Genomic DNA, 25,123 nt, shown 5'->3' on the forward strand with positions numbered 1-25,123 from the left:
AAACGCAATAAAACGCTCTAATAAAACGTGCTACTCTCGCCTTGACTTGATGTCTAACTCTTTTCCCGACCGCTAGGTTGCACTGCTATCTCAACGAACTTACGTGCTTTGAAAAGGAGGGAAAGGAGGTATGGTTGGGAGGGAGATAGCGTTCCTTCAGGCTTACTAAATTCAATGTACGTACATTCGTCGCTCAGTGTGAGTAAACGTCAGACGCCTTGGTTTGGATTTCTTGTTTTCGTAAGTCACATTTTTTATAATTCATAATAACTCTGTAAGATTTATCATGCAAAAATCGTATCAAACACATGCAAACCTTAGGTATAGTTCTGCTCGATAACAAATGTACCGAAATATGGTTGTGACTTGTGATACACGGCCATCGGACTTTCCGAGGGTTCTGGCAAAAAACGGTCGCCGTGGCCCAGATTTGAAAGCACATGGCCGGCTCTCGGAGTCGGCAAACTCGCTTATGTGAAACCTCACTATTTTGTTTCGTGTTTTCCTCTTGTCAAATGGATTTATTTCTTTAAATGTCATATAAAGTTAGCATACATTATTGTTTTTTTTTACTAGTTACTCCTAATTCTCGAATTGGTGGTGAAATTTTATCGAAAGCTCGTTTCGAAGAGGTAGGGAGGGGAGATCTAAAGCGTCTAGCGAGGTTCTCATAAAAACATGGCGGGTCGGCGGGCTCATCTTGTCGCCTCATATGAGGCCCCCTCACCAACGACCGCGCGCAGTTAAGCTAACGTCGTAGTTCTTTTAAACTTGTGAAACTAACACGTTTTTTTCTTCGTTGACTATAATCGTGGTTTACCAACAAAATTTTGTGTGTTAACATTAACTGTAAAATGATTTTCTGCGTCTAGTAATTATTTTATTATTTTAAATGTCCTATTTTTTATTTATTATTCTTATGTCAAGCTGAATTAAAAACCTTAGATTATACAGTCATTATTATTTTTTTTAATAATGTTAGATCTAGTGGGTTTCCGTGGCAAACGAAAAAAAAAAGCTAAACACGAAAATCTCATAGATAAAGTTGCGACACCGGCATCTTCAACCATGGCGCGAAAAGTTAAAGGTAGGTTGACACGAATAGTTACCAAATTTCATTTTCCAATAATCATTTGTTTTTTATTTATTTATTTTTTCAGCTTCCAAGAAAATTGAATTGCCCGCGAGTCCCCCTGAAGAACAACCATTTTCTCCGCTGGGTACGTTTACTTTTTTGCTTGTTTTGCGATCGCATTAGAAATCATTGACATTAGTGTATTTTTACAGTTACAGATGAGGATGAGGATGACGAGGACAGAGAAGTAGATGAAGAGGAAGAGAAAGAGGATGACGATGAAGGAGTTGTTGACGAAGAAGACGAAGATGAAGACGCAGACGCAGGTGAAAACGCAGATCAAGATGAAATTGAAGAAGAAAAAAATGGAGCTCCCTTAAGTAAAACTGTGACGTACGTGTTGGAACCTATTTTGAACTAATTGTTTTGTAATCATAGGTTGGCCAAAAATCGACACTTTGGAGCTTTTGGAACGCATTCGGAAAGCTTGTCCAAAAGACGATGTAATGAAATACGACTCTCGCGTAAACCACGTTGATTGGGAAGCCGTAAGTTATTCAGAACAATCTGTTAAAAATGTTATTATTGCCGCATTTTCACAAAATTAAAAAATGTTTGATTTATTTTAGATTAAGTTTGGGGAATATTCTTCTGAACAGTGTAAAACTCGCTGGCTCGATATTCAAGTGAGTAAAAAAAAAGTCGTACAAGCCGTCAGAATCTTTTTTATAAATCAAAATTTTTAGGCTCATCTAAGACACTATCGGCTTCTTAGTGAAGTTTTAACGGATGCTGAGACATGGGTAGATAGGCCTTGGTACAATTTCAACAAAGGAGGAAAGGTATGTATTTATTAGTACAGGAACATTCTTTGAACTCTTAATCAGCAAATTTTATATGATGTTCCAGAATAACCAGAAGCATCCTGATCAGCCGAAGAAACCTCTCACATCCTACATGCTGTTCTACATGGAACAAAAAGATGCAGTTTTGGAGAAACAACCTGGTCTCGGAATGGTATGTGAATTGTGAATTGCATTATTATTTTTCTGAATTTTTTGTTATGGTATACTATGTTGCAGAGGGAACTGACCAAGATCATTGCAAAAATGTATCACGAACTTAATGACCGAAAGAAACAGAAATATTCTGAAATGGCAGAAAAAGAAAAAGAAGCGTACTTGGAAAAAATGAGGAAGTTCACGTAAATTCGACTGTCGTTATAATAATTTTTGATCGCTTTATTTCTATATTATTTTTTAATTCTAGTGAGGCCCATCCTGACTATGTCGTTCCTAAATCAAAGCAAAGCTCTAAGCCCGTTCCACCAAAACTTCCAACGCCATTTAAATTGTTCAGCGATGACAAAATGGCAAAATTATTGGCCCAAGGAATGTCAGTAACTGAGGCAAAGTAAGGCATTGATTTGATTTTTTTTTTTTTTTATTGTAAGTCATTTCAACAAACATCAAAATAAATATATTGCTCCACAGAGAACGTTGCAGAGAAGCCTATAAAGAACTGAAGGATAAGCAAAAATTGAAATGGATTTATCAAGCTCTAGAGCATGAAATCAAATACAACGTATGTCTCGCACGTGTTCCATGGCGTCGTATTTGAAGTATCTTCGTAACAACCATTGATGCTTATTTTGATAGGAGGAGATGGAAAACTTTAAGGCGAAGTACCCAGACGTGGAAGCTTCAGCCAAGAAACTGAGTCTTCTTACCAAAGACGAACTGCAGATTAAACACAAGTAATATTTCTGCTCGGATATTTTGGCAGAAGAAAGCATATTCAAATTTTTCTTTTGTTTTAACATAAGACATGAAGGAAAACCAGATAAGCCACCCAATTCTGGATACAGTTTGTTTTCGAGAAAACTGCTATCAAGTAACGCGCTGAAGCAGTTTGAATCAAAGGAGAGAATGACAGAAATTTCAAGACTATGGAAAGAACTCAGTGATGATGAAAAAGAAGCGTACAACGCTAAAGCCACACAGGTAATTACATTTTAAAAACAAACAAAAAAGAATACATTCATAGGAATGCAATGTTCTTGCAATTATTGCAGTTGAACCACTTGTACAAGATGAAGTTTGCTTCTTATCTTGAGACATTGACACCTGAGCAAAGAAATGCAGAATTAATAAGTTCCGTAAGCAAAAACATGAAAAGAGTTGCTGGTAAAAAAGGAGAAGAAGAGGTAGTAAGGATATGATTTGATTCGACTGACAATTTGTATGAAGTTTTTCTTTCTAATTTCGTATGCGTAGCCGACGGACAAAAAGATTAAAATAAGTCTACCACATGGTTTGGAGCTTTCAGACGCAGAAAGCGATGGCGAAGTTGGTAGTGACGAGGACGACTTTGAACTTCCCCCGAAAGCAGCAATCCAAAAACCTAACTCTTCGCTGCAAATGTTTTGCGATACCAATATGGAGAAGTACACCACCAAACACCCCAAACTGACAAAACAGGAACTCACCAGATTGATGGCCAAAGAATTCGCTAAATTAAGCGAAGAAAAAAAAAAAATTTATGGAAACATGGCTCAGAAGTCAAAAAATGAAATGCCATCATCTGCTAAAAAGGAAGCAAGCACGGCGCCAAAGGCTAAGGCCAAGGCAGCAAAAGCAACACCAAATTCAAAGAAGGCAGCCGCAAAATCAGTCGCCTCTGCAGCCGTTTCGCCATCCAAGGAATCCACGGCAAAGAATGAATTACAAGCTTCCAAGTCACCTTCAAAAATGAAACCATCTTTAAATGCCAATGCAAAATCCTCGGCACAAAAGGAATCTTCAAAGACCCCAAAAGTCCCATTGTGGGCTGCAAATCAAATGTTGTTCAAGACCGAAAAGGCGAAAGAACCACCGAAAGTACCAGAGTAATTATACAACGATATCATGATCAAGTGATTATGTAGTGCCAACTGATTTTCTTTTTTTTTTTTTTCTTCCCCGTACCATTAGAAGCGCTGCTGCTTACTACGCGCTTACTCAACATTCCAAGGGCGAAGATGTTAGCTCGGCTGAAATTGACAATTTGTGGGGGAAGGTGACAGAAAAGCAAAAGACTAAATATATACAGGAACACAAGAAGAAGCTGAAGGAATACGTAGCGAATTTCGAAAAGTTTGTTCGGGTAAGCAATAAACTATTTCAGAATAAAATGTTTTTAATTTATCGAATCTTTTGTAGTTGTTGAACAAAGAGGAACTTATAGCTTACCGGGCGTTCATGAAGAAACGCGAACTGGCTCAGAAGGCGGCCAAAGAAGCTAAAACGGACGAAAGTTCTGACGAAGAATCTGATCCGGGTAGTTCAAATGAGGACGAAGTAAGTGGCGCAAGCACAGAAGATGAAGAGCAGATGTCTTCGGAGGAAGACTGAAACCTACCGGTGGAAAAGTGTCACTGAAAATCTAACTTATGTGTAGAATTTCACCAGTTGTAAATCCGCAAATTTCTTTAAGTGCCTTTAGTACTTCTTAAGCTGACGGCCGCTACATTGGTGTTCAACGTTGATTGTTTAATCCGGAAATCGGGATATTATTAATTCCCTGAAGGTTTAATCGTTTTATACTCGAAAGGGCAATGACCAGAAATGTGTAATGTGTATGAATCGTTTTCGAAGTTTCAATAAACGGATTTCATTCAATATACTGCAGCATCGAGTTGACTGAAATTTCCTAGTAAGAACACCTTTTCACCTGATACATGGTACGTTATTACGTTATACCTGTTTAGAACAAACAGCGTAGAATAGTTACATCTTAATCCCTGCCCTTTCTAGGCATGTTAACAGCTCCTTTTGCTCTGTTGGAGGATTTGGTCAACTATACACGTGACGATAGTTTAATTTTGCTATAACCCTCTGCGATGACTAACGTTAGAGATTACATTGTTTCAATATAACTTTATTACACCATTTGATCAGATAATTTAAAGCAGGGTGTGAAAACTCATAGCAAGAGAACTAGTATGAAAATGTTCATATTTGCTTGCAACCAATAAATGAATCTGCTGGCTTGTACACGTCATCCAAGCACTACTTCATAACATTGGCTCCAGACTGAGCCACCTGAAAAGTTACGCAAAGACTTAGTTTTTGTTTTATCGTTTTCAATACGAGCATTTTTACTTGAACGTAAAATAATAGGTAAGGAGTAAGGGCAGAAGTTCGTGGTTTACGGCTCAGGAGATCCTCGAGTTCTCGCATTCGCAGTACACGAATTACTTCATCGTCGCATTCCAGCCAAACATCCTCTGCCGTGTTACTGTTGTTCACGTTACTGGCCCCGATAGGACTCTCTCTGCCAGAACATTCTTTTTCGGAATATTCCGGAAATAGCTTACGTGGCCTGGGACTGCAGCAGTCAATAGATCTGCGAATATAAAAAGTATAAGCCACAAATAGCAAAAAATTCGAATTGGTTAACAAAAAACCAGCTAGGCTTACTTGCACAAAGTTAGAGGCGTAGCGCCTCCGGAGTTGTTGATCGATTCTGTGTTAAGAGCAGTGCTAGATTTGGGTTTAAAAAATCGCAATATACCTCCCCCGCTATTACTATTGCCAGTACTGCGTTCGGCATTCGGTCTGTTAGTATTCGGTGACAATGAACTAGGCATCGCTTTGGCTCGAGGACATGAAGCATAATCAGCTATAGAGGGGCATACCCTGGTATAAGCTACATAATGCCCTGATGCCATCGTCGCCCCCAAATGCATGATAATAGCATAAAGTTTATAAGAATGTAGGGGTGACTCAGGGATGGCTTGGCAATGTTCGCAGAAGCAGTCCAACTGCATAGGAGTCGGCATATAGTCGTTAACCTTCGACGTGTGAACTGTTGATCTAAACAAGAAACAATTCACTAAATACGGGTTTTAAAACTCGGGATCATCAATTTAAATAAAAATTATAGTAAAATATGAAAGCTAAGATTGGCTGAGATGCAAAGTCGCCGTACCCGAATGACAAAGAGAAGCGTTTGAGCTGAAGCACGAGAAGTCGTGGTAATTTTTCATAATGAACAGAACGGCGGGCTTCATTATAGCGAACGCACTGTTCACACCAGTATTTATTCGTGTCTCGCAAAAAATCCACCTCCATCAATGTAGATGCAAAGAAAGCAGATGGACTCTGCGGAGGTTCGTCCCCTGAATGCGAATCATTGGTGATAGGAACGCAAATGTCCATGAAAGATTCCTTTCTTTCAGTGACATATTCGCACTCCAAGCACGTAGTCCGAAGAACGGTCACACCCTCAAAACTTTCCGAAATAAAATCGCGCGTTTCTGAGGTGGGATTGTTTGTTTCTTCTACCACCACCTTCAATAGATATGGACAAAACTTTAATGCAAAGAATAAAATTTCTTATTCTATGAGATAAGAAAATGTATGAACCTTCGGAAGTTGGTCATGGTCAGTGGCTGAATTTATAGGGCTGTTGGAAAAAGAACTATTGCCAGCTCCACGTTTACCCTTTTTAACATCTTTTTCTTTATCAGCAAACATTTTCTTACTCTTTTTTTTCTTCTCAGAATTTTGTTTTCCTCGTTTAATAACGCTCAAGTCAATGTTGTTTTGCTCAGCATTCAGGCCGGCTTCGGAGTTCTCTTCAAGTGACTTATTTTGTGCTTTGTCGACTAGTTGACAAGCTTCACGTAGATAATCCAATGAACAAACAAGAAGTTCATGGGCATCTTGCTGTTGGTTTCCTTGGAAAAGTGGGTTTACCTCTCGCAAAGCTTGCAAGAACGCATCGGCTTGGAACGGTTCGCTCAAGTCACCTTTTTGTTCGGCATTGTGCAGTGTCTGAAGGAGTTCATGTAAACGCTCAGTCAGCACGAGAGTCTTTTTTTTAGCAGGATTAATTTGAACACTGTTTTCGTCGATGATACTTGGGGCCAAGGAAGACAGGGACTTGGTCCTTAGACCAGGACTGCCAGATGAAAGAAATCCCATTTTTTTCTCATTGCCTCCTAGTGACGAGAGCAATTTTTTATCAGTCAAATCGGTAGCCAAGTGATGCAGCAGGTGTGCAAACCCTGGAGTGAACCTCAGTGTATACAAGACGCTGTTTAAAAAACAGGTGTTGCCAAGGTTAAGCAATGTTGCTACAGGTGGAAGGAAAGGTGGCTTTTCAATTAGAGGTGGCTCTAGTCTTAGAGGTCTTTCGCGTTCGTAAACATCGATCTCTCCATTCATATCCATACGGCTGTATGGCGGAGTTATGAGGCCCATTCCGCTTCCAGTGTAGGACACATGTAAACTCATGGGGTCAAGCAAATTTGGCCGAATATTTTGCATTTTCTGAGATATGTTTTCTTTGCTTGTAGAAGGAAATGGAACTAAAGTGAAAATAGCAAGGGTTAAGAAAAAACTGAACAGCCATTCATGAATAGATACAAAGAACACATGCTAGTTAACATATGAAAATGAGGATATTCTAGAAATTTTATCAACTGGGGTTAACACAATTCCAGTTGTCCTGATATGAGTTTCATGTTAGCAATAACCTCTTTATAAGTAAAGAGATAGCGGTACTGTTAAAATTCTTGTCCTTGCTTTTTACGTCAATAAAGAAAATTATTTGCAGTAATGTATGTTACCTCTCTTGGAATGATTTATGGAACCAAGGAATTTTTGCCCTTTGAGTGATAACCTCAATCTCTTATGTGGTGGGCTCAGATTGGCTGGTGGTTCATCTACAGATAAGGTGTGGTAGCATGGAGAAATGGAGGAATTATCAGTCTCCAGAATGTTTTTGGGACGAACTGTCATTCTGCCTTAAAGAGGAAACCAAGGTTTGGCTGTAGGATTAGCAAACATCATAGAAGTTAAATCACAAGCAATATTTTGGTAGGCGATCTGTCAAATAACTGAATCAAATCGTTTTTTTTTTACGGGACAAAAATAAGCTTTCGAAAATTTATGTCTTACTTGGCTGACTTCATGTGGAATGCCGATAGGAGCGAAGATACAGAAAATACAACACTGAAGAAAATACAAACAAAAGAATAGTTTCAGGAACAATACACCTAAATTTCAAAACCAGCCGTTCTTATTCTTATGTCACTACACAATTTTTTTCACTTGTAAAGAAAGAAATCACTTTTTGCTAATTGAGAATAAGAATCAGACTTCAGAACTGGTATCCTGGGTCGTGTCTGTCACACTCACACGACTATATTCCTTATGTTCAAGCCAATGCTTATAGATCCAGGGCCATCCGCTGGCTACCTAGCAATACTCGCAAGCAAGCCCTACTTAATAAATAGGGCCTACTAAGATTCACTTCACGAAGTGGTTGAGGCGTGGGACGGTACACGGTAGGCAGTGGAAATATCGTGGAAACAACCTGGTCTCAGCCGTCGCGACGGTAGGTTACGACATGTACCTTCCGTCGCGTTGGAACCTACACAGCATTTCTGGCTTTTCCCCCGTGTAAGCGTACAGTACTAACAACATATCAATTATGCTGGAGCACTCTGGCGGTCCAAAACATCAAATACCGGAGGGGCCAGGATAAAATGCGGACGCGGACCGCGGACTGCGGACAGGAGAAACTGCGGACTTTCACCTGCGGACTGGCCCAAAATTTTTTACAGTAGTCCGCAGTTTCTCCACAGGATAGCTGTCCGCAGTCCGCGTATTATACGGGGATACAGCATTCCATATAGACATGTCTAATTGTCTATGCGTTGGTAAGGCAGAAAATTCGTAAGTAAAGTCTTCATTTCATAATAGTATTTAACATTAAAATTTCATAATATATATAGCAGCAAAATTTGACTTGTTTTTACAGGACAAGACAGATCAACCTTATTTTTGTCATGCATTGGCTGTTGTTCGATAACTGTTGCTTTTTAAAAATATGTATGCATGCAACAATTTCAATGAATAAAAATTAAAATGCGCACAGCTCTTAGCAGCTGACTATTTTATTTATTTTTTTCCTATAGGCCAAATCCATTATATTCTATTTTCTTTTATGCACAACTAAGAATTTGAATTAGACAACCGTAGCGCAGTTAAGTCGTCCTTCAGAAGGCGGCAACGTGGTACCAAACTTTGCAAAGAATGGTACCATAAGGAATGTCTTCAAAAAGAACAGCATTATGCCTTTCAGGAGTTTTTAAAAACCCCTTGGAAATACCCCAAATCCTTTTACGTTTATTACATGTTTTATTTGCATTATTGTACCAAGAGTTTACCGAGTTAAGAAGTAACCATGTTATATAAACTGTCCTTTACTTTCATATTTTGAATAATGCATATGTTGATTTTTAAATACTATTTTTAGTTTGAAATTTAATATCAGATATGGGCATGGAGTCCGCAGATACCAGTCCGCAGTTTATCCTGTCCGGTCCGCACTTTCAATCGCTCCATGTACGAAACGGTCCGCATTTTATCCCTAAGTCCACGAAAAATCTGTCAAAAAATTTTGGGCCAGTCCGCAGGTGAAAGTCCGCAGTTTCTCCTGTCCGCAGTCCGCGGTCCGCGTCCGCATTTTATCCTGGCCCAATACCGGAGGGTACTGGCGAATTCGTGCGGAACAGCCGCAACGCCATCTCTGGTGTTTAGCATGCGTAGCTCAAAGGGGTTTTGCAGGCGGTACTACTCCTGGTATACTTCATGGCGATAGCAAAAAGCTTTAACTAGTCTTTAACTTTTCGAAATAGCATAGGAAAATAACAATAGCCGAGGGATTGATCATGAAGTTGGGTTAAAAGATTGGGATGACTGATAACATGCTGGTAAGGGGACGAAAAATGGAACTAAATAATTGCCATAATAAATTAATAAGACAGAGAGAGTTGAATCATTTTTCCCGAAAAACCTTTCTCGTACTCCTAACTTTTGAATTTATACCAAAAAATTGTGGCCTATTCCAGTTTTCGAAAGATGGACCTTGGCATTCTGAATAACTTAAGGATGGATAATATCAGTTACTGGTATTACTATTACATATATAGTATAATCCCTCATTCTCAGACTAAAGATTTATTGCAGTTAACCAGTTTTATGCCCTTGGTACTTTACCAGAACAGCTGAAGGCTATTGAAGTAAAAGAATTTCATGGAATGATAGCTTCAGGGAGTAAGCTTATGAATAATTCCATCAAAACATATTGACGGCAACATTAGGTTTTCTGTACACGATTTATAAAAGCTATTTGACTCCATTTTCAGGTCAAATGTTTCGGGTGATATTAAGAAGTCTTCGGAGAAACAGAATTGGTTTTGTTAACTAGAAGGAAGTTGTGATCGGGATCCAAGAGTGATAGAACTCCACCCACGAGATGTAGTGAACCAGTGACTAGTACATCTAGCTGCAGAACATATAAGAAAATACAAAATACCAAAATACAATTTCTGCCTGTTTAGCAAAATTGGATCTTACCCCGTCAGTTTCATTGTCGACTAATTTATCATTGACATAATTAAGGGCTGTGTTTATCGTGGGTAAAGCCACAACCATTTGCTTCTGCGACGATGTACCATTGAATCGAAAACCATTTTCGAGCCACGCATCACTGTTAACATTACTCCTGCGGACTGTTATTAAAAAAAAAAATACGTAAAAAACCGTAGTTATCAAAAATTATACCACAGAATTATGTCTAACCTTGTTGATCTTTAGTCACCATAAGATTCAGTAAATCTACGCAAAGGAGATGAACAACATCAATGCAGAGAAAAAGTGGCAATGAAGAAGCAGCGTACTGACCTTTAGATGCTGATTCATTAGCTGTGCCAATAATGTTTGAACAGAATATTGCGACGTCGAACTGGCAGCGTTTTAAAGGTGCAAGTAGCAAACTGGCATTTCGATCACCTGTTGTATTGAATATCAACACTCTCTTTTGTCTACTTAGAAAGCATTAGATATGCAGGAATAACTAACTGAAAAGGCTGAAAAGGCACACTACCTTCGTTTCGATGAAGCGGATGCATGTAAAAACCACTCAACACAAGCCTCAATGCTCTCTGGTGTATGCGCACCGTCGATATAAAAAGTTGCAGTCTTCAGACGAAGAATTTGAGAGCGACCCGGCCAGAAAGTTTGAGCTAATCCCAGAGCATCAGGTAAATGGATTTGAAATGGTAAAGCACTGACTGGAAAGATGCACTTATCTTGCTCAGCGGACACACTTTCAATTTTAGGGTTTAAAAATGCACGGCTCAACTGCAGGGCCAAAGAGGCATTTTTCCATTGGACCTTTCCAGACAAACCTAATTTGATTTGGTAAGGAGCCCAATGATATTCATCAAGTGAAGGTACAATATACAAAGGACACTGTGAAGAGTTAAAAGTAGAAACATCTTGGCTTTGAGGGATAAAAACAAATTATGAAATATAATACCTTGATATCTAATGCTTTCTCAGCTAGTATGTTCAAGCTTTCTCCAGGTTGATCACTGACAGTATATGTGGGCACTAATGGCTTCATAATTCCTGCTTTATGAAAAGCTATCTTTTCTACAGTATTACCTAGCAAGCTAACATGGTCCAGTCCCAGTGAAGTGATGCCCACAACCACTGGTTTCCTAAGATAATTGGATATAGCCAGGTTATTGAACATTTTTCTGCAAACTTGTTTACCTTATGACATTTGTACAATCATAAAGTCCACCTATGCCTACTTCAAAAATAGCTACTTCAACTTTCTCATTCAAAAAAACATAAAATGCCATAATGGTCATAAACTTGAAGTAAGCTGGCATATCATGTTCATCATCCTGTGGTGAATGTTATACCTATAAGTTCTTAAACTATTGCTCTTTATTTAAGAATTAGAGTACCATATAATTTTTTAATGGATTGTAGACTTCCCAGAAGTATCTAGCAAATTCCTCTTTGCTCAGTGGTTTTCCATTTATTCTTATTCTTTCACGCACCTCAATTAGATGAGGTGATGAATAAAATCCTGTTTTTAAGCCATGGTAACGAAGTATTGATTCACAAAATGCACATGTTGATCCTTTGCCCTTAAACATAAAAAAAACAAACAGAGTCAGCATGTTACTCACAATCACAATTTAATATTCATCCACCTTAGTACCAGAAACATGGATTATTTTGAGTTGTTGATCTATTTTGTCAAGTGGTATTCCTAGGCGATTAAGGTACTTTTCAGTGAAGGGGACATTTGTGATTGCTTGCCTATCTTTCTGTAGCCGAGCTTTTTCGAGAACAGACGCATTAGACTGCAGGGAGTTTAGAGTTTCTACAGCAGCCTGTTTAATATGTAAAATTGAGCGAAATCAATACGCGAAAAACAGTAACAACGATCCACAACCTACCTCGTAATTATTTTCCTTGTAACAAGAGAATGTTTTAAGATCCGCATATTCCATAACTAGAAACTTTGTCTTGCTTAATAGTTTTAAGGCATGCGAAAAAGAGAAGTTTAATCTCTTAACCGAATAAGTAAACAAGACATGCATGGTTATTGTTGAACGTTGCCAGAAAAGACAAATTAAAACGTGCGAAAATCAACTTGATATGTAAGTAGGGCTCGGCCCCGCGACGATCGGGTACGATTTTGGCCGAACCGCGCGGTTCCTTTTTTTAAAAAGGCCAAACCGGTGCGGTTCGGTTTATCAATTTTTGGGAACCGATCGCACCGCGGTTTCCGCGGTTTGTTGAGTCACACCGCGGTTCTTACGGGTCACACCGCGGTTTTAGGAAAAACGGTTTTAGGAATATTCTATTTGCGTATCGCTATTTCTTTTGGTTTCGAGATGCACGACAACGCCCACTTCCCCTCTTGCGTCTAGACGATTATTAGCCGTTCAGCGTAACAGCTCGCCATAATCAAACAGCCAGCAGTATAAAGCAAGTTTTAGGTCCATACGGCAGACTTTAAATTTATGCATTTATTTTTTAATATACGCGTTAGAATTAGCTCATTTCTAGTCCATACTTCAATGACTTCCAATGACCCCTTAACAACAAATCTATAATTAGTTGTCAAGTGCCATATGAATAATGTGACATAAAAAATAATGTTCATGGCTTTTGGCTCTATGATCAAGTTAATGAGTGTAAAAAACAAACAAACAGATGTTCTACATCATATTTAAGGAAACATTAAATTTTCCATGCAGTAATGCCAAAATGAATGAGTCCGCGCATCGTTTATTATCCGTCACACGGATGTAGGAGTGGGATGCGCAGTGAAAACAAGATCATCTTTTAAATCCAAAATAAAATATTTCCCTCAACTTATAGTAATTTCAAATCATTTGAAAAATGTTTGTTAAAACATAAACTTTAATTAAAACCAATTACAAAAGGATTTAACTCGAAAATATTTTTCAAACTTGAAGTTAACGAGGAATTTGAAGGGCCGCTACCAGCCGTCAACGTGCTTCAATAAATAAAGCCCAAACCGATATTCCCAATTAATCCAACAGAGTTTCAGAATCTTCCATATTCATTATCAATCCCCAATTGATCTTGAATATTCTTCATCGAACTCAATCAAATCTCAAACTTCCCAAACTTTAAAAATTGAATATTTTTCCAAGTACTTTGCTTTCCTCCACTGGATGATGTATCTCCTAGATCTTCTCCGCGTCATTACAAGGACAGAACCCAGAACGGAGTCTACCGACACCGAGGCTGTTGACGTGTCCGAGGAGAACACGGAACCAACGCCGGTGGTAACCCAGAACGTTGACGCATCCCAACAAACGGACGACGCGTTTGAAACCCAGATTCAAAAGGCCCGCGAAGAAGAACTGATGAAAGAGATTTCTGATTTAAAAGACCAACTTCAAACGGCGCACCGTGTTAGCGGTGTATCGAGACAAAAGGCCGACAAACTCGCGTGGGATCTTGGCATCTTTGAATCAAAATACCATCTGGAGATTGCGGAGCTAACGAGGAAAAGGTCAGATGAAATCATCCGCAAGGAGATTGAAACCATGAAATTTCAAGACGAATACGACAATCGAATCGTTGACTTGGAACTGACCAACACCCAACAGATGCAACGTATTCTAGAATTGGAGATGGAACAAACTAGTCGTCGACAGCAGCGCGATCCTGTGTGTGACAAGCGATCTGGCGAGCTCGAAGCTTCTGTTGCGAAAATCGAGAGCGTTCAACAACATCTTTCTTCCATAGACGTTGTCACAGAGCACGCAAAATGGACTATAAACTACGTCCTGGAACAGGTTAAGGTAGAAATCCCTTCTGCGGCTAGCGAGAGTTCACAACCCGACGATGAGAAGGAACGAATGATCGAAGACACGCAAACCATCAAGTGCGAAATGGAAACAGTCAAGTTAGAACTGGAGGACGCGAAGGAGCGACTGATCAAAGACACTCAAACCATCAAGTGCGAAATGGAGTCTGTCAAGGTAGAACTCGTGAATGCGAAGGAAACCATTGCCGAGTTGGAACAATGTCAGAACCGTTTGATCACTGCTGAGTCGCAAATGAAGACGATCACTGAAGGCAAAGACGCCCTTTTGGCTTTGAAAGACGCGGAATTGAAACAATTGCGAAAATCGGCCAAACAGGTTCAGCGTAAATCTGAAGTGAAGACCCGAGATGTTGGATGCGACACGGAGGACCTTCCTCAGCCCGTGAAGGCCAAAGGAATAGATGTTGGATGCTGCACGGACGATTTCCCTCAACTTGTGAAGCCTAAAAGTCGAGACGTTTCGTGCGACACTGATGATCTTCCATCACTTCCTGAGGCTGGAAAAAAAGACGTTGGATGTGGCATCGATGACCTTGCACCCCTTGCCGCTGCCAAAGAAATCCAAGGAGCGTCTGCCGATGAAGGGAAACAATCAGTCGATGAAAGTGAGAGACTTACAGAATTTCGGGAGGTTTCGTCTAGAAAGAAAAAGGCCAAACTTCAGGCTGAAGCAGCAGCTAAAAAGGAGGAACGTGCACCCGAAAAGGACAAGACTCCAGCGGAGTTGGTATCGATTTACGAAACTGTGATGGACGTTATTTCTCCATCACAATTTCCTCCGCTGTCCGGCAAAAGGCCCCCAGGTCAACCTGCCGCTGATGTCAGACCTGCCCGACAACCTGCCGCTGATGTCAGACGTGCACGAAAACCTGCCGCTGATGTCAGACCTGCACGACAACCTGCTGCTGATGTACAGCCACCAGTTGTTTTCCAGTCAGCTGATTACAGATATAAACAAAAGCCGATCGAAGGTTACACAGTCAACCTATCCGAAGGCCGAACATCGGTTCATCCGCCAGCTCGACCCCAAGCGAAGGCTGCACCAACTGCTGCGTCAAATGTCGCTCCTGAGAAGGAGAAGGCTGCCACAGCTAAACCAGCTGCCAGTTTCGCTATTGTTTCTGGAGAAATTCCACAATTGCAAAGTGCGGATAAATTGGTACTCTTGGACATTCATTACAGAAACTACGGTCGTATTGTGGGACGAGGAGGTAAAAATGTCAGACGCCTGGAGGAGACTCACGGAGTCATGATGACCTTAGTCCAAAACCAAAATGCTCTCCAATTTTACAACTTGAAAATATCAGGAGGGAGTCCCGCAAAACGTCGAGCTGCCGCACAAGAAGTTATCGAAGGTCTGCCGGTGACGATCGAGTGTTCTAACGTCGACTTAAGGCAACTCCGTCATCTAAAAATGCGAAGTTCCGAGACTGAATTCTTCGTCTCCGTCAGACGCCCGATGTCACGTGATGTGAAACTACAACTCTCAGGCCGAATAAACGACTGCCGAAAAGCTTTCGACCTTCTCGTTAACGGGAGAGATCCGCGGCCATCCCCCAAATAAATCCCGCATATCTCACATTTTTGACCCTCCACATGCAGTTAATGTATGACTTTCAAAAACAAAACAAATGTGTTCATTTTTTTTAACTACCCGTTTGAAGTGCAAATCTACCTGAGCTGATCGTATGGAATGGATGAAAAGTCGTTTAACGTTTGGGCTTGAAGCTTTGGGAGTATCTTGTTTCGATGTGATGATGGAAGCGTTCATGGAGTTGCAGCTTTATGTATTCCATGAATGCCTAAATCATCACTGAGTTACGAGGTGATTCCTGGGCTGGGCTCTTACGTAAACGACATGACATCCACGACATTCGGTCAGTTTCAGTATGGATTTGTTCTTCAAACGGTAGTTGGGGTGACTCATTTAGATTTATTCTCTGACTTTTTCTTGTTTTATGAGATCAAAAAATAAAAATTTTCTTTGAACTAATTCAGATAGATGGCGGCAAAAGTCGTTTACGTGCTGAGGTTGAAGCTTGGGAGTATCTTGTGTATTTATCACTGAATAGACAAGATGACTTCTGGTTAAGCCTCCATGTGAACGTCTAATGTCCTTGATATTTGGTTAGTTTGGGGATGCTGAACAAAAACAAAAACTGTTGTCTGTTTTTATTGTTATTACTATATTGATTCTCGGTGTTTTCTATTTCATCAATGGTGAAGAACATAGAGCACGTACAGGAAATTAGGGACAATCTGGCCGTCTATCAATTCCATGTGAGGAATATGGGGGAGGAGTTTGACTCTTACACAACACTAACGTTCAGTTGCAAACCGCTAGATGTCGCAAGCAGCTAGACACTTCCAGTAAATCTTTACCTCCTTTGATTTTCAATAGCAAATATACAAACCAAGTCTCTTACGCAATTATTGATTGAGAAAAGTCCTAAACGGAAGCTTTTCAATAGCTTTTCAATTTCAAGTTAGAATATAGAGATTGGAAATATTTTACATTGATCCACCATCACTTTGACTTTAAAACATTTTATTTCGTCCATGGCCGAATTGAAAACATTATCCCCGGCCTTTGATAAAACATAAACGAATGCCTAGAGGAGGAAGAAGCACATACTTAATGTGCAGGGGGAAATTTCATTACAGCTTTTAGACGGGCGCTGCACGTTGCAAATCTGGCGAGAAAAAAACAAAGGCCAAACCGGTGCGGATCGGTTTATCAATTTTTGGGAACCGATCGCACCGCGGTTTCCACGGTTTTACCGCGGTTTGTTGGGCCATACCGCGGTTCTTACGGGTCACACCGCGGTTTTAGACAGTTTACACAAGTTTACACAACAAGTTTTACACAGTTTACACAACAGTATAAGTCGTAAATTATGTGAAAAACCAGTTGTATTTTTGCCTACATCATTACAACAATTTTCTGAATCATCATTCGTCAATGTTTTCAATATCGAATTCATTCAGATTGTGGGAACGTGAATCAATTTAGTTGATCAAACCGGCTTTAAACCATGAGCGCAAGCAGATGAGGGCTTCAACAGTCTCGGGATTAAGGCTCATCCTAGCAATTCCAAAACAATCTTTTCCAGTGCTGAACGTTCTCTCACTGCCTGCACTAGTGGCTGGAATACTTAACATATCTCTAGCCATGTTTGATAATTTAGGCCATTACAGCAATGCCTGACAGCCTGACCTGACTCAATTAAGTCAATTAGTCAAAGTTCGAAGTTCAACTCAGGTCCCACCTAGCAACCATTGGCGCCACTTTACACTCAACGCGATTTGATTGGTTGATTTGAAATTTCCGCCAAATTTTCAAAAAAATTTCAAAATGGCGGCGGTTCGCACCGGTTTGACCGAATTTCAAACCGAGAACCGCACCGAAGTCAAAAACAGCTAAACCGAACCGACGGTTTGGTGATTTTTGGCCGGCAAACCGCGGTTCGCCTCGATCGAAAACGATCGGGGCCGAGCCCTACATAGAACCCTACATACTGTCGTTTGTCTTTTTCATCAAGTCCCTGTGCATAGTTACTTAATTCACATATTGTTATAGAGGCAATTCACATCGCGGTTTCGCGTGTCAATTGTTTCGATGTCCGCCATTTTCTCTGGTTGTTTATGTCATGTTTTGCGTTGTCTGTATTGGCTGAAAGAGTTATTTCCCAATACAAAGTGGATTTTGTGAATCAGTGTTTAATTTTTTTCAATTTTTTTTGTGTCAGTTAATTGCTAGGTATCTTAGTTAGTATGAGTAGCAATTTCTGTTTCCAGATCACATTTCTTGTATTTAAAAAAAAATCTTTTCTGTAGGGCTGTCATGGGTTTTCAATATTGTTGTGCCCCGGGTTGCAAAAACAAATAACATTAGAGTTTGTAATGCACACTTTGTGTGATTTTGATATCGGTGCAGCACCGATTATAGCACCGTTCCGCACCGAAAAAAGAAATCCCCACACCGAACTTCTCCGATTCATTTAAATCGGGGAAGCTTAGTGACGTCCCCGATTAGAATGTTATCGGGACCGAGCCCTAGTCGCCGGGGCGAACATTACCGTCTTTCATGGGTGCCAGAGTCATAGAACCCTGGTTGGTTCACGACATGGGGGGAATCGTCTGTCGTTGTGTCTAATTTCGGAAATAGCAGTCAGAGCCTCCAGCGGGTGTGTGATGTATGCACCAATCAGGAAACATGTTTGAAAACTTCAACAGCCAATCACAACAGTGATAAGGGAAACGCTGGAGCAGACGACACCAGAAAAATTCAAGCTTGAAAAGAAACACCGACAATGACCGTTGAATGACTCAGTTTTTCTCGATAGATGACTCTGATTCTAGTTTCCACCACTGTGCCCCGCAGGCTGGTCGCGAGGGAATATGTACTAAGTAGTACATATCCGCGCCTACAGTTTTTCTTATGGCCAAAGTGGCCACCGTCGCCACCAGGGCTTTGATTTGGTCATGTTAGGGTGCGTTTTATCGTCAACCTGTAGTTGAGCTGCTCAATAAGTCGCTTCTAAGTCGGAAAGTTATAATTTTTACGGGAATCGAAAGATCTCGTTGAGCTCTTTCGATTTCTGTAAAATTTAATGCGAAAAATATGAATGGAAAAAATTTCGAACAAGAATTTTATTTTCCGTTTTTTCGGTTAGGTCCAGTTATAGTCTAGATCGAAAAACCGAAAAAGTTTTTCATGTTCAAAGATTTTTTTCCTTATAAATACTCGATATTCAATTTTACAGAAATCGAAAGAGCTCAACCAGATCTTTCGATTCCCGTAAAAATAAAACCTTTCTGACTTAAATTGTAGGAGTTATTAACTATTAAATTTTTTACATTATTAGAGGGGGGGGGGAGACAAGCTTACACACCGAGACTTTGGGCTGTTCGTTTGCCCATTTAACACTAATAAACATAGTAAATATTTATATTTTCGTGATCCTTGTTTCACGAAGAATGCTTTGATGCGAAAAAAAGATTTTATAACGTGTTTTTTATGTTTAATTTGTAAATGTCTATTGACCAATCCTCGACGAGCATGACGGCGGCCATTTTTTACGCGGTTTTTACAAAGGTATGTGAAACTTAGGGCTAGGTTATCTTTTAATTAATCTTTTTAATTAATTTATCAATCAACCATTTATACAAGGAAATAAAATTTACGTTATATTCATTGATTTAGTTCTCATAAACAGAATTTGGAGTTATTAAAATTAAAATTAATAATAAATCGATTCGAAGCCGAAAGCATCGACTAGTCTATAGAGCAGTAAAACATCCTGCGTTGCGCGTTTTCTACAAATGCGAAAATCTCATTTGTGTCCAAGTTGGTCTGCTGCGGCTGCAGCGTCTTATGGAGAAACCATCTTCTTCACGTTAAAAATTAAGTTTTTATAACTATAATTTAGATTTCCCCCTTTTCTTCCTAGCAGTGGGTACCCTATTCATCTTTTCATTTCCCAATATTTTTTTCTAGCTCCAGTTCTATCTACTTTATTTTTATTTTATTTTTGTTTGTAAGTTGCTCGTCTCTTTTAGCCGAAGAATTTCGTTTGCTGCCAGAAATTCGTCTGCTACAAGGGGATGAACAACAAACCATTCACAAACACAACATGGTCGCGCACTATCTCGTCTATGCTTTGCGACGAATCGCGCAGTCACTTTTTCTACTGAGGAAAGTCGACTCTTATCGACTGTCTATAAGAGTCGACTTCTCCATTAGAGTGTGCCTTTTTGAATGCTAGGTTGAATTTTTGCTTTTTCTACTGAGGACAAGTCGACTCTTATCGACTGTCTATAAGAGTCGACTTCTCCATTAGAGTGTGCCTTTTTGAATGCTAGGTTGAATTTTTGCTTTTTCTACTGAGGACAAGTCGACTCTTATCGACTGTCTATAAGAGTCGACTTCTCCATTAGAGTGTGCCTTTTTGAATGCTAGGTTGAATTTTTGCTTTTTCTACTGAGGACAAGTCGACTCTTATCGACTAGTCTATAAGAGTCTACTTGTCCATTAGAGTGCGCCTTTTTTAATGCTAGCTTGTATTTTTGTACTGATTATTGTATTTACTTGTTTGAATGTAGGGTTTGAATGTAAAACGTTTGCAGAATAAATATATTTTAAATTCTCGTGTGTATTTTTTATGAACGGTTGATTTTAAAGGTAAATTTAATAAAGGTGATACTCTCACTTGGTGCTGGACTAGTGATGCTTAGGATACATTACAAAAGTGGTACAGGAATATACATAACTGAAGCTTTATTTAATTAAAACGTAAACAGCATTTGTTAATATATATTTAGATCTAATTTAATCTAGATTGTGCGAAAAGTTGCTCGCTAACCAATGGACAAAGTGGTAATCGACTCTTATTGACTAGTTGATGCTTATAGAGTAGTCGATGCTTATGGACTAGTCGATGCTTATGGACTAGTCGATGCTTATGGACTAGTTTGTATTCTGTTAATTGTTTATAATTATTATATCAAACTTTTTAACTACGGAAATACGGAATATTTTTTAAATAATCTTTGGTAATTTTATAAATTGATGTTAATTTATTAATTCTGGAACAACTCCTTTCCGTTGCTCTTGGCAAAAACCATTGACGGACCTTGAACTTTGGCAACTCGGCAACTCTGCATCGATCATCAAGAATTCAAGAGTAATAAAAATATTACAAACTCATTAGAGAGATAATAAAAAATCGCTTAAAGTATTTCCGAATCATAATGGAAGATGAAAATGCTGATGATGAAATAGCCTCAAATGAAAGAAACCTGAATAAAAAATTAATTAAAAGAGGATTTCAACAACCAGAAATCAGTCGGTACATTAAAGATGTTTCTTCTGCCAATTACAACACCAACAAGCACCGAATGATTCGAATCATGTTTATTGTAATGAAATTAAAGCTGGAACATAATTTACATAATACGAAATAATCTACTTTAAAAAACTAGGCTAACCAGCTTGCCAGAGACGCCGGTGTTGAATTACTCATTTTTGGGTATTTCCCAAATGTTACTGTGGGAAGTTGTGCAGCATGGGCATTTGGTGAAGAGACTAAAAATATTGTTACGAAACCAACAGCCAAATCATTTCTTAAACATTGGGAGAATGTTTTTCATTAAAAGAAGCTATATTGTGACAAATTTGTTATTTAATTATAGTGAGATAATAGAATTTTTCTCCTAGATATACGTCAAAATCCAGCCAAGGCCAATGTTGATGTTGACAATGAAGAACCACAAACTGAAAATGTTGACAATGAAGAACCACAAACTGAAAATGTTGAAAATGAAGAACGACAAGGTGAAAATGTTGATGTTGACAATGAAGATGATCCACAAACTGAAAATGTTGAAAATGAAGAACGAGAAGCTGAAAATGAAGAACCACAAACTGAAAATGTTGAGTTAAACAAAGAAAAAGAAGTTGTCGTTGTTCAAGTATCACTCAACGAAACAGACACAGCGGAAGTCAACAAGAACACCAAAACCGAAATTTTTAAACTGAGACGACTTAAAATTTGTACAATCAATTATTGTACACTGAAATAAAGAAAATTTCACCAATTTCGAGTATTTTTTCCATTGCATTTTATTCATTTGAGCATAAGGGATGGGTTGTAATTAATAAAGGTCGCGATTCTGGTTAGTTCGATACTACCGAAAAACTGTTATGGCGTATCTTATAATGGGAGGCGTTATAAAACCATAAAAGTCTCTAAAAAAATACTCTACCTATGGCTTGTATTAGTTTTCATCAAATCGTGGTCTAATGGTGGAGCCGACAGGCTTTTCAACTACGGTGTTCGTAGTTTGGTTCCCGGCATAGTCAAATTTCCTATTTTACTCAAATGCTGTCGATTATCGACGATGTTAACGTCGGCTTCGAATCAATATATTATTAATTTTCATTTTATTAACTCCAAATTATGTTTATGAGAACTAAATCAATGAAATATAACGCCGCTATAACGTACAATTTATTTCCTTGTATAAATAGTTGATTGATAAATTAATTACAAAGATTTATTAAAAGATAACCTAGCCCTAAGTTTATTATCTCTTTGTAAAACCGCGTAAAAAAATGGCCGTCGCCATGCTCGTCGAGGATTGGTCAATAGACATTTACAAATTAAACATTTAAAAACATGTTATAAAATCCATTTCTTTGCATCAAAGCATTCTTCGTGACACAAGGATCACGAAAATATAAATATTTACTATGTTTATTAGTGTTAAATGGGCAAACGAAGAGCCCAAAGTCTCGGTGTGTAAGCTTGTCTCCCCCCTCTAATAATGTAAAAATTTTAATCATCAATAACTGCTACAATTGAAGTCGGAAAGTTTTTATTTTTACGGGAATCGAAAGATCTCGTTGAGCTCTTTCGATTTCTGTAAAATTTAATATCGAATATTTATAAGGAAAAAAATCTTTGAACATGAAAAACTTTTTCGGTTTTTTCGATCTAGACTATAACTGGATCTAACCGAAAAGACGGAAAATAAAATTCTTGTTCGAAACTTTTTCCATTCATATTTTTCGTATTAAATTTTACAGAAATCGAAAGAGCTCAACGAGATCTTTCGATTCCCGTAAAAATAAAAACTTTCCGACTTCAATTGTAGCAGTTATTGATGATTAAAATTTTTACATTATTAGAGGGGGGAGACAAGCTTACACACCGAGACTTTGGGCTCTTCGTTTGCCCATTTAACACTAATAAACATAGTAAATATTTATATTTTCGTGATCCTTGTGTCACGAAGAATGCTTTGATGCAAAGAAATGGATTTTATAACATGTTTTTAAATGTTTAATTTGTAAATGTCTATTGACCAATCCTCGACGAGCATGGCGACGGCCATTTTTTTACGCGGTTTTACAAAGAGATAATAAACTTAGGGCTAGGTTATCTTTTAATAAATCTTTGTAATTAATTTATCAATCAACTATTTATACAAGGAAATAAATTGTACGTTATAGCGGCGTTATATTTCATTGATTTAGTTCTCATAAACATAATTTGGAGTTAATAAAATGAAAATTAATAATATATTGATTCGAAGCCGACGTTAACATCGTCGATAATCGACAGCATTTGAGTAAAATAGGAAATTTGACTATGCCGGGAACCAAACTACGAACACCGTAGTTGAAAGCCTGTCGGCTCCACCATTAGACCACGATTTGATGAAAAACTAATACAAGCCATAGGTAGAGTATTTTTTTAGAGACTTTTATGGTTTTATAACGCCTCCCATTATAAGATACGCCATAACAGTTTTTCGGTAGTATCGAACTAACCAGAATCGCGACCTTTATTAATTACAACCCATCCCTTATGCTCAAATGAATAAAATGCAATGGAAAAAATACTCGAAATTGGTGAAATTTTCTTTATTTCAGTGTACAATAATTGATTGTACAAATTTTAAGTCGTCTCAGTTTAAAAATTTCGGTTTTGGTGTTCTTGTTGACTTCCGCTGTGTCTGTTTCGTTGAGTGATACTTGAACAACGACAACTTCTTTTTCTTTGTTTAACTCAACATTTTCAGTTTGTGGTTCTTCATTTTCAGCTTCTCGTTCTTCATTTTCAACATTTTCAGTTTGTGGATCATCTTCATTGTCAACATCAACATTTTCACCTTGTCGTTCTTCATTTTCAACATTTTCAGTTTGTGGTTCTTCATTGTCAACATTTTCAGTTTGTGGTTCTTCATTGTCAACATCAACATTGGCCTTGGCTGGATTTTGACGTATATCTAGGAGAAAAATTCTATTATCTCACTATAATTAAATAACAAATTTGTCACAATATAGCTTCTTTTAATGAAAAAACATTCTCCCAATGTTTAAGAAATGATTTGGCTGTTGGTTTCGTAACAATATTTTTAGTCTCTTCACCAAATGCCCATGCTGCACAACTTCCCACAGTAACATTTGGGAAATACCCAAAAATGAGTAATTCAACACCGGCGTCTCTGGCAAGCTGGTTAGCCTAGTTTTTTAAAGTAGATTATTTCGTATTATGTAAATTATGTTCCAGCTTTAATTTCATTACAATAAACATGATTCGAATCATTCGGTGCTTGTTGGTGTTGTAATTGGCAGAAGAAACATCTTTAATGTACCGACTGATTTCTGGTTGTTGAAATCCTCTTTTAATTAATTTTTTATTCAGGTTTCTTTCATTTGAGGCTATTTCATCATCAGCATTTTCATCTTCCATTATGATTCGGAAATACTTTAAGCGATTTTTTATTATCTCTCTAATGAGTTTGTAATATTTTTATTACTCTTGAATTCTTGATGATCGATGCAGAGTTGCCGAGTTGCCAAAGTTCAAGGTCCGTCAATGGTTTTTGCCAAGAGCAACGGAAAGGAGTTGTTCCAGAATTAATAAATTAACATCAATTTATAAAATTACCAAAGATTATTTAAAAAATATTCCGTATTTCCGTAGTTAAAAAGTTTGATATAATAATTATAAACAATTAACAGAATACAAACTAGTCCATAAGCATCGACTAGTCCATAAGCATCGACTAGTCCATAAGCATCGACTACTCCATAAGCATCGACTACTCTATAAGCATCAACTAGTCAATAAGAGTCGATTACCACTTTGTCCATTGGTTAGCGAGCAACTTTTCGCACAATCTAGATTAAATTAGATCTAAATATATATTAACAAATGCTGTTTACGTTTTAATTAAATAAAGCTTCAGTTATGTATATTCCTGTACCACTTTTGTAATGTATCCTAAGCATCACTAGTCCAGCAC

The 25,123-nt window shown here is 38.4% G+C and overlaps 4 protein-coding genes and 1 long non-coding RNA gene across 11 annotated transcripts; 3 read left to right on the top strand and 2 right to left on the bottom strand.

Annotated features, from left to right (window-relative positions):
- The first annotated feature begins 98 nt into the window (after positions 1-98).
- On the top strand, positions 99-4,734 carry LOC116934496 (nucleolar transcription factor 1-A). Of its 2 annotated transcripts, none has more exons than XM_045175197.1 (17): positions 99-240; positions 983-1,087; positions 1,161-1,220; positions 1,288-1,455; positions 1,514-1,623; positions 1,705-1,761; positions 1,822-1,917; positions 1,985-2,092; positions 2,158-2,279; positions 2,345-2,488; positions 2,569-2,659; positions 2,734-2,831; positions 2,901-3,078; positions 3,150-3,281; positions 3,352-3,962; positions 4,048-4,219; positions 4,276-4,734. In XM_045175197.1, the coding sequence occupies exons 2-17, from the start codon at positions 1,069-1,071 to the stop codon at positions 4,465-4,467; spliced, it is 2,358 nt and encodes a 785-aa protein (XP_045031132.1). In that variant the 5' UTR covers positions 99-240; positions 983-1,068; the 3' UTR covers positions 4,468-4,734. The 2 variants fall into 2 exon arrangements, with proteins under 2 accessions (XP_045031132.1, XP_045031133.1); XM_045175198.1 differs by having other exon boundaries at positions 184-240; positions 1,040-1,087.
- A 243-nt stretch (positions 4,735-4,977) lies between these two features.
- Positions 4,978-8,524, bottom strand: LOC116924981 (ubiquitin carboxyl-terminal hydrolase 1). Of its 5 annotated transcripts, none has more exons than XM_045175203.1 (8): positions 8,263-8,524; positions 8,023-8,076; positions 7,692-7,868; positions 6,484-7,430; positions 6,047-6,408; positions 5,536-5,931; positions 5,218-5,461; positions 4,978-5,157 (listed from the first exon to the last, which is right to left on the bottom strand). In XM_045175203.1, the coding sequence occupies exons 3-8, from the start codon at positions 7,861-7,863 to the stop codon at positions 5,125-5,127; spliced, it is 2,154 nt and encodes a 717-aa protein (XP_045031138.1). In that variant the 5' UTR covers positions 7,864-7,868; positions 8,023-8,076; positions 8,263-8,524; the 3' UTR covers positions 4,978-5,124. The 5 variants fall into 5 exon arrangements, with proteins under 5 accessions (XP_045031138.1, XP_045031139.1, XP_045031135.1 ...); XM_045175204.1 differs by having other exon boundaries at positions 7,692-7,892; XM_045175200.1 differs by having other exon boundaries at positions 7,692-7,892; positions 8,023-8,524.
- A 1,159-nt stretch (positions 8,525-9,683) lies between these two features.
- Positions 9,684-10,457, top strand: LOC116924976. Its single transcript, XR_004395271.2, has 3 exons — positions 9,684-9,842; positions 9,981-10,040; positions 10,099-10,457. It is a non-coding gene; the product is annotated as an uncharacterized LOC116924976 (long non-coding RNA).
- On the bottom strand, positions 10,074-12,555 carry LOC116924975 (folylpolyglutamate synthase, mitochondrial). Of its 2 annotated transcripts, none has more exons than XM_045175205.1 (10): positions 12,393-12,555; positions 12,152-12,326; positions 11,892-12,077; positions 11,692-11,828; positions 11,453-11,636; positions 11,018-11,385; positions 10,816-10,955; positions 10,714-10,749; positions 10,489-10,643; positions 10,074-10,417 (listed from the first exon to the last, which is right to left on the bottom strand). In XM_045175205.1, the coding sequence occupies exons 2-10, from the start codon at positions 12,158-12,160 to the stop codon at positions 10,298-10,300; spliced, it is 1,335 nt and encodes a 444-aa protein (XP_045031140.1). In that variant the 5' UTR covers positions 12,161-12,326; positions 12,393-12,555; the 3' UTR covers positions 10,074-10,297. The 2 variants fall into 2 exon arrangements, with proteins under 2 accessions (XP_045031140.1, XP_032787495.1); XM_032931604.2 differs by having other exon boundaries at positions 12,144-12,326; positions 12,393-12,554.
- Positions 12,556-13,646: 1,091 nt separating this feature from the next.
- On the top strand, positions 13,647-15,869 carry LOC116926815 (neurofilament medium polypeptide). Its single transcript, XM_032933743.2, has one exon. It carries the CDS (start codon positions 13,647-13,649, stop codon positions 15,867-15,869), a length of 2,223 nt encoding a protein of 740 aa, XP_032789634.2.
- Positions 15,870-25,123: the final 9,254 nt, after the last annotated feature.

Source organism: Daphnia magna, linkage group LG6, assembly GCF_020631705.1.
Source record: "Daphnia magna isolate NIES linkage group LG6, ASM2063170v1.1, whole genome shotgun sequence".
NCBI lineage: Eukaryota > Metazoa > Arthropoda > Branchiopoda > Diplostraca > Daphniidae > Daphnia > Daphnia magna.